At 32.9% G+C, this 13,437-nt stretch overlaps 1 protein-coding gene across 1 annotated transcript; it reads left to right on the forward strand.

Moving 5' to 3' along the window:
* The first annotated feature begins 7,241 nt into the window (after positions 1-7,241).
* On the forward strand, positions 7,242-10,940 carry LOC111921236 (uncharacterized). The gene is made up of 5 exons (XM_023916810.2): positions 7,242-7,399; positions 8,740-8,923; positions 9,972-10,178; positions 10,314-10,508; positions 10,597-10,940. Exons 1-5 carry the CDS (start codon positions 7,317-7,319, stop codon positions 10,750-10,752), a joined length of 825 nt encoding a protein of 274 aa, XP_023772578.1. The 5' UTR covers positions 7,242-7,316; the 3' UTR covers positions 10,753-10,940.
* Positions 10,941-13,437: the final 2,497 nt, after the last annotated feature.

Below are 13,437 nucleotides of genomic sequence, written 5' to 3' on the forward strand. Positions count from 1 at the left end.
TCCATTCGCCGCCTCCTTCAACGACTCGTTCTCCGAATCAGGAGGCGGAGGATCGTCACGAGAAACCCCCTCAACAAGCGCGTCAACCAACTCCTGGTCAGGGTGTGGACCAGATCCTTGCACCATAACAACGACAGGACTAGAAAGTGTCAGATCACGATCAACACAAACCGGTGGAGGAAGTATCTGTTGGAATAGTGTCTAAGACTGCAACTATATTAGGCAAGTAATTGACCCGGTTGTGCATGGTCCTTTTGGGTTGCCTTCACCATAGCAACTTGATAGGATGATTTATTAAGAGAGAGTAAATATTATTAGTATATTATGAGAATAATATAAAGAATGATATATTGTTATTTGATTAATATAAGTCATAGAATTAATTGGAATTAATTTAGTGACTTAAAGAGATTAATTAAATAAGAGGGTATAAATTGTCAATTGTTTGATAGTTAAACTTTAGACTGTAAATCCATATAGATATGCATTGGACGGATTCTAGAAGCTAAGGATAGCTTCAAATCGTCCAAGGGGTTATCTAAGGAATGGATTTGGATAGCCTTAAGAGAAGATTATCCGATTAGGGTTTAGGTTGTAACCCTTAAGGAGTCTACAAGTATAAATAGACCCTATGGCATAAGGAAATCGGCACTTCATCTAAAGTAAGAGAACCCTGGCCGATTTCCTTCCCTCTCCTCTCTCCCAAATCATCCTCCTTGCTATTTGGTGTTTGTAAGCCATTAGAGGAGTGACAATTGTGACTCTAGAAGCTCCAAAACAACAAGATCAACAAGGAATTCAAAGGTATGATTCTAGATCTGTTTTAACATTGTTCTTATTCCTAAATAGTCATTAGAAGTCTTGGATTCAAAGCATGTTTAATTAGAAAGCCTAGATCCAAGCATTAGGGTTTTGCATGCGCACATAGGAAAGTTCTTATGGCTAAAACCCATCAGTATCTCCATCAGAGGCACTTCTTTATGCTGGCAACTGCCGTGGAACCTGCCCCACAAGACCATCTCAAAATGAATGATCCTCTCGTGACCTGTAAAAAAAACGAATCATATACATAAGGGGACCGACAAAGCCTCCGAGTTCACCTCGTCGAGATATAAACAGGGGGGAAGAGATACACGTTCACCATCCTTCTCCATGAAGAACCAATACATCATCACACGTACCCTCTAGGTGGTGCTCATACCGACTGTGGACATTATGTAGTCCTTCCAATCTTTCCCATTGAAGGAAATGGTCCTCAACGCTTGTGCCACAGTCTTGCTAACACCCCAAAGTTGAGGCATCCGATCAGAGGCACTTCTTTATGCTGGCAACTGCCGTGGAACCTGCCCCACAAGACCATCTCAAAATGAATGGTCCTCTCGTGACCTGTAAAAAAAACGAATCATATACATAAGGGGACCGACAAAGCCTCCGAGTTCACCTCGTCGAGATATAAACTAGGGGGAGAGATACACGTTCACCATCCTTCTCCATGAAGAACCAATACATCATCACACGTACCCACTAGGTGGTGCTCAGACCGACTGTGGACATTATGTAGTCCTTCCAATCTTTCCCATTGAAGGAAATGGTCCTCAACGCTTGTGCCACAGTCTTGCTAACACCCCAAAGTTGTGGCATCCGATCAGTGAAGGTGGTTCTACGAGGATAGCCAAAATCGACCAAGTTGCAATTCACCCATAACCATTTATCCTTCCAGTTCTTCTTAGGGGGGGAGGGGCTTTTGGTTTATGATGAATGCATGGATGCCCCGCCACTAAGAGAATATATGCATGCCAGACTAGGTAGAGGAGTTGAAGTAGTTCTTGAAAGCCCAAAATTAAGAAAGCACGCCCAAAGCTCGACAAGCCATCTCGAAATCAACTATTTTTTGACAGCATTAGGAGTTAGATCTTACATAGAGAAGCCATATTGGCGCACGATCTCATCAAAAAAGTCGGTTGTCGGCAATCGTAGACCCGTCTCGAAGATCGGGATGGGGAATCTGACCTTCCCTTTCGGCGGTCGAGAAATAACCACCCCTTCCAAGGATGTTGCACACCATGTTCGGGAAGAAAACCGAATCGGGCCTGCAGTCCCTCAAACTTGTGAGGCGTCGACTGGATTCCACTAGTTGGTGTCGCCATGGATTCCGATAAACAAGAACAAGATGAAAGAGAGGATAAGCAAAGTGAAGACGAAGACAATTCAAGAAGCAGTAGAGCGAAGACAAGGAAAATGTCCATGATAAGGGGAGTCTTAAATGCAAGGCGGGAAATTTGAACAGTTACAATGATGAAACCATCTGCGCAGACGGCTCCAACATATCAGTGGACGTCAAAGCCATCCCCACCGAACATATGTCTTGGTATAAGCTAGAGCAACTCAGTTACCCCAAGCTAACGTTGACGTTTACTAGCCTAGGGGACTTGTTAACGTATCCCTCTAGGAATATGTCAAAGATAACAAGACGGTTATCTAAAGGACATTCTAGATAACGAGCGCTACCCAACATAAGTGTTAGGCCTTGGCCCTCGCCTTCTCAGCCTCACATTTAAGCCCTGGCGCTCTAGCACCAAGGTCCAACTCAGAACGAGAAAATCAGGTCTATAACAAGCCAAAACACTACTAACCACTCCTCGGAGCGACAAGTGTAGCATTCAGAACGTTGCCATTCGGTAGTTATGCACCAATAGCAGGTAACCGCTAGCGGTGCACAATCTGCCAATAGGACACCTCCACATCCTGCTGGCCCAAACAAGACAAAAGGTATTGTCGGGGACATGCTCCCACAACGACAGGTACAAAAGAAACCCTTCTTCTCCAGAAGAAGGGATCGCCTCATTCTCTACCTTAAACTAAACCCTAATTCTCTCATCCAATTACTGACTAGACCGTCAGAGCTTCGCTCTGTGACCCCCTCCTAAACGACGACTGGCGTTGCTTCTTTCTTTGTTGTGATTCTCAGGCTTAACTAGGACGAAGTTACCCCCAAACGGCGTTAAGCTCGAAGCACATATCAGATATATATATATATATATATATATATATATATATATATATATATATATATATATATATATATATATATATTAGATATAGTATCAATTAATTAAAAGTTAATCAGAAATTAATTGGAATTAATTTTGGGATTAATTAAACTAATTAAAGTTTCAAGGACTTAAGTTGTAATTATTCAAAAGTTGAACAAAGGAAGACTTCTAGAACGTTCCAGGAGTGGATGGTTTTGGAGGAGCCTAGTCAGGGTTTCTGGAAGCTTCTTGAAGATAAGGATATTGGATAATTTCTTGAATTTGAAATATTACTATTTTTATTCAAGATTAGGGTTTCCAAAGTTTTCCTATCAGTTATAAATAGGACCCCTTGGGTGCCTCTTTTTCGTCCACTCCTTCTTCCCAAGAGAATAGTTGGTTTTCTCGTCTTTCATCCTCTCTCCTCAAGTCTTCTAATTGCTAGGGTTTTGGTACAAACCATTAGAGGCACTGAGCTTTTGGTATTAGGCTTTCTGAATAAATCAAGAATTAGAACAAGGATTTATTTGCAATAACAAATCAAAGGTATGTAAACGCTAACCTGTGAATTTCAATTTCAATAGAGTTCTCGATGTTCATTGTTTATTGCTATCAATTAGAGAAAACATAAATCATTTATAGGTGAATGTTAACTTAAAGGTTAAGATTTTCGCTTCATATGTATGTTAATAACCTATAAAAGACATCAAAATCATCACATATTATATTTAATAGCTTGCATGTTGTTTCCAAATACATTTTTGTAGTATTTAAATAAGATATGCATTGCTTAATCCATATATATAAAAATATTGAAAAAAAATAACTAAGAAATATAAAAAATACATAATGTAATATATTAATATGTGAATCATAATAAATTATGGCAAAAACAATGTTGCTTGAAAATAATAGGCATGGTAAATCATTTCAATTTCATTGCTTACTAGAAACAAACAAAAGAATTATGTTGCTATTTCGTGTTTCGTATGGTCCTCTGGGCATCACTCTAGCTCATATGACCGTCGGGTATGCGTCATTGTTGGATTTCAACTATAAAACATGGGCAACAATAAGAAACAAGACCGTTAAACTTGTCCATGAACTGTGCACCGGGAACAATCTTTGACGATCAAGTTAGATCGCTAGTGTAAAGAGAGTCAACTCCATCTAGTGGGATGGAGCCAACTATGTGGAGACAAAGATGTCTTCATAAAAGAGATAAAAAGTTTAATGAGTAAAGAACACTTACCTGAAGTGTCTGTGTGTGGAGCTACTGTTTATAAGATGATAATGGAAGACTTTATTAATATTATATTAGCTAGTGTTTATTAGATCTTATGGAGGAGCTAAATCTTTTTTTATTACGCATGAATAAAGAATTATTACTTTTCCATCATGTCGTCCTTCTGTCCTTTCATGTCTATCATTCTTTGTCTATTATACATTTCATTTTGGCAAGTTATTGGCAGGTCTCGTATGTAATTGTTTTGTGTCAGACTACTGTTGTGTATGGGCTAACCTCATACACCATTCAATTGATTCTCAAGTATTTATTTCTATGAGATTTATTTCTTTTAGCAAATAGTGGAATCGATTATATTTCTCCACCTCAATTATATTTATCTACATTTTCATTCTCTATTTGAATTTCTTTTATCGGTACCAAAGACACCCTAGGTTCATTTTCTGTTTATTTATTTTGCATTTTGTATCTTAACAATATTGATCAAATCAAAACCCAACAATGATATTAAAGCTTACTAATAAAACTGTTTAAAATGTACCTTTAGTTTTTGTGTAAATCGGATTTGGAGTGTTGGATCTAAAAACCATAAAAAGGAAAGAAAGTGTATGATTGTGAAAGGGTTAACCCACACTTTTCTTTCTTTTGGTGTTACGGTGGAGCTCTTGGTAACAATTGAAATTTGGTGTGATTTGTCGATTCCAAGTTTATGTTGTTGGAAGATGTTATTAGTTGGATCGACTTGATTCGATTATCTAATACAAAACAATTGGCATTGGAAGTGATTATTATGACTATACGGTGGGTCATAAAATTTCAGAAACATCATTTTGATACAAAGCGTATAAGAAGGGACTCGTTAACAGATTCGGTTTTTTTATTATTCTTTTAATTGGTTTGTGTCTAGGAATCGAAAACCAAAATTAGTCCGATGTCAGGTGTCATTAGTTTCAAAACCCTATTATGTGTGTTCATTTATAATAGTTGATTTTACATTCGCTTATTGCTAATATGATATATATATATATATATATATATATATATATATATATATATATATATATATATATATATATATATATATATATATATATATATATATATATATAATATTAAGTTGTTCAAAAAAATCCATAACATTTGATGAGAACAGTTTCTTCTTACGTAAACTTTGTTCTTTAGAAAATAGCTTAGAAATTTGAAAGCTCAATAAGGTAAAATCATAACCACCTAAAAACTCAACCTATTCATTGCTCATATAAATATGGGTTGGAATAATTCATGCACATGATTCTTTCGATAATGTCCATCAAAGTAACATTAAATGGACTTCCTACCCCTATCCCTACCATCACCACCCTTAAAATTATTATTTTTTAAATTAGTCCCTTGACATTCATGTTGGTAACATGTTTGGTCCTGTATTGCTTTAAATAACATATTTGGGAACAACCTTAACTCCTTAAGTGTTAAGAAGGCCTAGTAGTGATCATGTGAGTTGTGTTCGAATAAAACAATAGATTTTCGCATTCAATGGATGTTATGATGTGAGGAAAAGTTGATTTGTTAATTTGTTATTTTTGGAGTAAAATTAATTAGAAACTGTCAAACATGATTTTAAGGTTATATGTAAAATAAGTATATAAGAATACTTAAACTTAATAATTTTGGATTATTACCTGCCTATGAATCAAAATTCGTAATGATCAATTCGAAACTCATATTCAAACATCCTTTGGTTTATAACAAAATCGTTATTTGGAGAGATCTTTAGTGTTTTTTTTTGTTGTTGATTTTTTTTAAGGAAAATAATAGTTACTCCTTAAAATATTTTTTACCATTAGGAAAGCTTTTTTTTATCAACATTGTTATTTGAAGCATATGTAGTGTAAGCTTGTAAGGTAGTTTTTGGGTCCATAGTATTTCAATATAACATTTATAAGTAATTAAACAGGCTATATGGTTAATTTTTTATCTTACATGTAAATATTGACGATTGAGTAAAAAATTATTGATGTGTAAATGAATGTACTTTTTTTTCCAAATCAACTCATGTCATTTTCATAATTTTTCTTAAGGAAACAATAAATAAATAACATAATTATAGAAATGTTGAACCAAATAAAAAATAAAAAATATTTACTACTAGCAATTATCAATGTTTGAATAGGATATTTCATAATGTATAAGAAGGTATAACCTGGCATATATGATTTTCAACATTGTTAAAAAACAATGATTACATGTATACAAAAGAATTAGATGATCATATATGATTTTCAATATTGTTAAAAAAACAATGAGTACATGAAATTTATGATTATATTACAAACATGATATGAGACGTATCAAATTTTATTTAAATATAAATAACTTGAGAAACTATTATAACCTTTTTTCAATTAAATATATTGTATATTTGTCATATGATACTGAATCATTCTTAGGCATTCCCTTGTCGAGTTTTTGTGTTTTGTATAATTAAGTCCTATTCAGTATGTTTCATTTTATTCTCCTAATTATATTACAGTTAAATATAATTATTTTAGTTAATGTGATTGTTGTACAATTTGAGTTTTTATTTTTTTATTTTTACTTTTTTTTGATGTTATTGTTATGTGCTATTTTTTGTAAAAAAAAAATATATATTACATGCGCTTACACATAATTAACAAATTATATGAGTAAACTTTATAAAATATTTTATAATGATGTTGATAAACTAATTTGTTAACTTAAAAAAAACTTCAAACTCGTCAATAATTGTAATTTGTTTGTTATGATAGATTTTTGTTAAATATAGATAGCAAAAATCTAATATGAAAGGTAAAGAAGTTATACAACAAGATTAATGATTATGGATGATCTTCTAAAGTCAATGGACAAAGTTTGTTACTTGAAGCTATAATCAAGGGACCTTTCATGTAATTTTCCAGAACATTATGTGCCTATAAACACACAAACACTCCACACCTTGATGAACTCATGAAAGCAAACATTGCACATCAAACTCTCCATTAGATTCTGAAATAATAGATATGTGCATTGCAGTGTTTGCTTGGCAAGTTCACCCTCTCTACCCTTTCCTTCTTTTGCTTAATAGAGACGAATATCATCACAGGTAAAAGAAACATTAGTATATATAGTCAGTAGTTACAAGTCTTCTAGAATTAAATGTAACTGATCCAATTAAGACTTAGAACACCAAATGTTGTTAAGGTTGAAACTCAACATTGGCTTAAAGGTACACTTTCTTCGTTTCTTTGAAATTTCGTTCTTAACAGTGAAGCTAATTAGTTCATCAAAACGACCTAGGGCTTTTCGACTGATAACATTCATTTAGATTCGAAGATCGCCAACTGTCTGTTTGCATATACGTATTGCCATTTTTTGTTCCACAATACTTTTATGTTTTATCACGAGTGCATGTCCAATTGTCCACACATCTATTTAGCTAGCACTTAAAAGGGAATAATTAACTTGTTATCATACAGATTCTAGGAAAATTAAGTAATCTAACGATTATAAATGAGTTTTTCAAAGATGATAACTTTTTTTTTTGTTTTTGGAAAATAATCACTTTTCCGGAATGTTCGGACTACTTTTTATATTCCAGAGTTTTTTTTTTCCAGTTTTTTTTCAATCAAATATCTTTTCTTTTAATTCCAAATGCTCCACTTTGTATTTGATCTTTGAATTTTGAAGTTATTTTTTTGGTTTTTTCAAAAAGAATTTGAAAGAAATATCCCTACTTATATCTGAAATTTATGTTTCGAAGTGTTTAATGTCACCATTTTCAATAAAAATGTCTGATTTTATGCATTAATATTGTATATAGTTTACATTACTATGTTTTTTTAACTTTTTGTTAGATTTAAGTAAAATGTCAAACTTTTTTTCTCGAAATTCTGGAATTGTTCATTGGATTTTAGACTTGTCTTTGAAATTTTGGAGTTTTTATTTCGACATCCGAAATAACAGTCCGGAATCCGAAATGTTGGTCCAGAATTCAGTCTGAAATGTATTTTTGTGTCAGAAAAAAAATTTGTCCAGAATGTCTATTCCGGACCAAATGGTTATTTTTTGTATATTTTCTTGTTATTTTCTTCAAATACATATTAAATAATTGTTAAGATTACTTAATTTCCCTAGATTTTATGTAATAAATTAAAATATGAAAACCAGTTTTTTTTTAATATACAATTAGATCACTTACAATTCATATGGCTACCAACAAAAAGTTGTTGTAAGCTCGTACTTACTTACCGTTTATATGTTATTCTTCTAGTCTGCTTTCTATACTATCTCCAACCTTTCATTTATTGTTGTTTATATGTTACTCTTTTTTCTTTACCATCTACCATTTTCATTTATTGTCAACTCATTCTTTACACGTATAAATGTGTTAAGGTATGTACATTAATTAGTATATTATTTTGTTGTCGTTATTATTGATGAAAGGCCAACAAAGGCGGTTGGGTGGTGGGAGGGTGGAGAGATATTGGGTGGCAGAGATGAGGTTGCCGGAGGAACATGGTTGGCTTGTACGAGGGGAGGAAGAGTGTCATTCCTTACTAACGTCTTGGAGCTTCACACTCTCCCGGAAGCCAAAACTAGAGGAGACCTTCCACTTCGTTTCTTGGAGGTTTGTTTTCCTATACTCAAATAAGAAACATATATTAATGTTATTTTTGGCGTGCTAGGTGAAAAACTAGTTATTAGCTTTTGTATCAGATGAAAAGCTAGTTGTTAGCTGAAATACTAACTGATAACTGAAAAGCTAGCTATTAAATAAAAACTAACTAGTAGCTAGAAAACTAGTTAATGAAAAATAATATTTTATAAAACTAGCTGAAAGATATAAAATGCCATAAAAAGAAATTTAAAAGAATAGGTTTCTAATTAATTAAGGGACATATTTGGAAAAAAAAATTAAAAAACTCCTAAAAAGCTTAGTGTAAGTAGTTTTTTTTTTTTTTTTTTTAAAAAAAAACTATCTTATAATACTTTTTGATTTGCCAAACATAACAACTTAAACAAGACTCAAAAAATAAGTTAGTTTATTAGCTAGTTGTGACGCGTCAAACACAACCTAAATAAGGAACCAACTATCGAGTTTCACTTAGGTAATCGTAAGTCTTTTATATATATATATATATATATATATATATATATATATATATATATATATATATATATATATACTAGCCGTTTACCCGCGCAAAGCGACGGGCGACAAATAGTTTGTTTCGACAATTAATTTCTTTTCGATGGAGAATGATTATTTTCAATTCAATCATTAGTTTGTTTTAGGAAACATGTCATATTAAAAATAAAGAAATTTGATGAAATGACCAAATTATAGGGTGTTGAGTATTTATTTGGATGAAAAAATATCTGGTCAAAACCTTGGAAGAGAAGATTTATAGGAGTTTGTTTAAATTTTAATATTATTTTATTAGTGATTAGTTGTACAATTAGCTTAATGATTTGGACGTCTTAAAAAAATATTATTATTTTATTCAATCTATTTTTAGAAATAGTAGGATTTGTTTTATAAGATAGTAAAAATATATATATCTTAAACATTAATCTTATATGTACGTCTTCTAATATAAAAATTAAAGAGGATAAAGTATTGTCTACGAATATATAATTTGTCAAGTCTCATATGTGATGAACTTTACTTGTAGAGCAATAAGAGTCCAGAGGAATTTGCAAAGGAATTGGTGAAGGAGGTTCATGAGTACAATGGGTTCAACCTCATAACCCTTGACATTTCTTCAAAAACGATGTTTTATATATCAAATAGACCAAAAAGTGAACCTCCAACTGTTCAACAGGTTCAACCAGGCATCCATGTCCTCTCCAATGCCAAGCTCGACTCCCCTTGGCCAAAGGTCTCAAATTCTTAATTAGCATGCACTCTATTTTAATTTTATGCGAATCCATGAACATAAAAAGCTAGATAGGACAATTCTAACTCATTTATTTAAAAAATGAATTTAATTTGAATCATTATGATATTCTCTCAGGCTCAACGTTTGAAGTTTAATTTTAAAAAGTTGCTTAGCGCATATGATAAAGACGAAGATATACCCATGAAGGATATGATGGACAAACTAATGAGAGACACCATGAAAGCAGAAAAGAGTCAACTTCCTAATATTTGTTCCATTGATTGGGAGCATAATCTAAGCTCGATATTTGTTGAAGTAGACACCCCGTTGGTATGTATTGCATGTTTTCTAATTAAAACTTAAAGGTCGTAATAAAGTTCTTAACTTAATTAATTAAATTCAATTTTTTCATCATCAGGGTCGTTATGGGACGAGAAGCATGATTGCACTAAGTATCAAAGATACCGAAGAAGCAAGTTTTCATGAGACCTACATTGAAAGAGGATTTTGGTGGGAGAAAACCGTCGATTATTATGTTACTCCACAAGTTAAAATAAAAGATATCGTCTTCTAAGACTAAATATACGTTACAAATATTTAAAATACAGTCTTTCTCTCTATATATATCTTATATATAAAAAGGCAATTAGATATATGTTCATCCCATATGTGATCATGGATTCAAATAAATTGGAATAAATGCTTGTAAGATACTATTGTTGATGTTCTTAAGTGAATATACAAACGCAATACGTTATGGTATATTGGTATGGGCTATTATGTTTGGAAATATGGTGCCTCTTGTCATTGTTGGAATCTAGTGTAACTCAAACATTCACATGCGGATGAATAACATAATGAAACGGAATAGAGAAAAACTAAATCCAAATTGCCAAATAAAATACCAAATAAAATCAACCAAACTAAAAAATACAAGAATTTATCATGGTTCCACCATTAATGTGATGGTGTACACATCAACAAAAGAGGAGAATGGGATTTTATTAATCGGATAAATAAAGCTATGATTACAAACGAGCTAAGAAAACCGAAAAATGAAAATCTCCCTAAAACTATGACCAAATTTAATCACTTAAAAATACTACCTGAGCTTTTTAATGTTGCTGATTTTAGTGTTATCGATACATTTGTATGTAGTTTGAATTCTATTAGAGACATGTTGATTTTCATTTGGTTATATTCTGAGATATCACCAATATTATTTAAGTGTAATGAGATTAACTTGTTGACCGATATAATCTTAATAAATATTGAACAAGTACAAGTGGTGTGGAATGCACACTTCTTTAAGTTTATTATGATTTAAAATACACTGATATTTATGGGTGAAGCCCCTTAACCACGGGGGTCAGGGGGCAACACCCCTGGTAGTGGGGTCCAAGGGGTGGCAACCCTTGGCGGTTTTATGTGTTTCAAAATCGGTTTCTAGACCCTATATGTAGACTCGATTTTATGTCAGTTACGTGATGGTTATGAAACTTGTATATAACAGTTTTTCGTTAGTTTTCAAACGGTGGTTATATCCAGTTTTTGGTCATTTGAATATGGTTGATGTCACACCCCCAAACCGAAGCGGCGGAAACGTTCGGGGGTGGATTACGTCATGCGTAGTATCACAACAATTGAAAAATAGTAATCAAAGCAACAACAATCATTGTATTAATAGTAATATGTTTACATTGCATATGAATTATACATGATTGACACCAAAAGTAAATAACAAGTAAACACTTGAAGCTACTATGCTCCATCTTCTTGAACCCGGTGCATGTACCTGTCTACTAGTGTCCCGAGAATACAAGTAGGTTTTGAAAAAGTATCAGCATAAAGCTGGTGAGTTCATAAGCGTTATGCTTTAGAAAACTATTTTTTGTTCTTTCGAAAAGTACGTTATGTTTCTCCTGAAAACCTTATATTTTATAACGTATTGAATGATTCTTTGATGTATATTGAAAGTGTTCCTCAAGAAAATCCAATATTTTCTTATATAAAGTATGATTAACCCATTCCTTGTATGACTTCTTAGTTCATACTAGTTATGTATAAACCAATATCGGATAGACAATTAACTGTGCGGATCTGCCCTAAACCCAAAACCAAACAAGGAACAGGGAATGAGGCGAAAGTCACACATTCTACAGTCTATCAAGTATTCTTCATACGTAACCTGGATGCATAAACTAAGCAGTCATGTAATTACTATTGAATGTTCGTTTGTTGAATAATGAACCAACTATTTGTAAAATACCGATGTTTACCCTGGAAAATCCTATATTTTCCTTAAGTGTATGTTATTTGAATTATTTGTTCCGAATCGTGGTGTACTAGTATCTACCATACTTATGTTGTTTAAGCATTGTTTTGTTTGAAAACCTTTGTATGAAAACCATTGTATAGTACTCTTATTACATAAATAAAACTAGATGATAACGTGTTGTTATGTATCCTGAAAGTGTTGTTAATACCCTCCTATGATCGCTTAGTACATACGAGCTATAGAAATCTAGATCGAACGAACAGTCGATTGAGTGATTCTGCCCTAAGCCCACAACCAAACAAGGAACAGGAAATGAGGCAGAAATCACACATCCCACTGTAAGTCGGATGTTAATTTCATATTACCCTAATGTACATACTAAGTAATCACATAGTTGCTAACCCTGTTGACTGTTTGTTAGGTATATTATTATGTGAACAAGTCATTGTTTCACCTGTGGATTCTTATAACCATATTATGGACGATCAACATTGTGACGTACTCGGACGTCGTGAAAATGACGTTTGTCACCCCAGGCATGTCTGCCTAACTGTAGCTAGCAGTTCAGGTGCGGGATTATCACTCCCGTATAGATTTATACACAAACTCACGTTCTCCCTCCAGGAGACTCTGGTTACGAGGCTTCTCACACTGTAGTTCTCTCAACGAATTCACTAATAATACTATGAAAACCCCTTTTGTTATTAACATGAATCCCTATAAAATAATATCTTTTATTTTATAATTCATAAGTTTGTTCCTTTGTTCTGAAAACTGTGTTGGCAAAGTTTGTATGTTAACATGTTTATAAAACTGTCCACAAAACTATGTTCATCAGGTTTAGTAAGTTCTATGTTCGTTGTATACCAATGATAGGATAATATAATAAACCAAATTATATTTTTAAACACGAGATTACTTGTGCTTTTACTTGTATTCCCCCTGAAAACATTGAAAACTCGAAGAATATAGGGGTATAAA

This window comes from Lactuca sativa, chromosome 9, assembly GCF_002870075.4.
Source record: "Lactuca sativa cultivar Salinas chromosome 9, Lsat_Salinas_v11, whole genome shotgun sequence".
Lineage (NCBI taxonomy): Eukaryota > Viridiplantae > Streptophyta > Magnoliopsida > Asterales > Asteraceae > Lactuca > Lactuca sativa.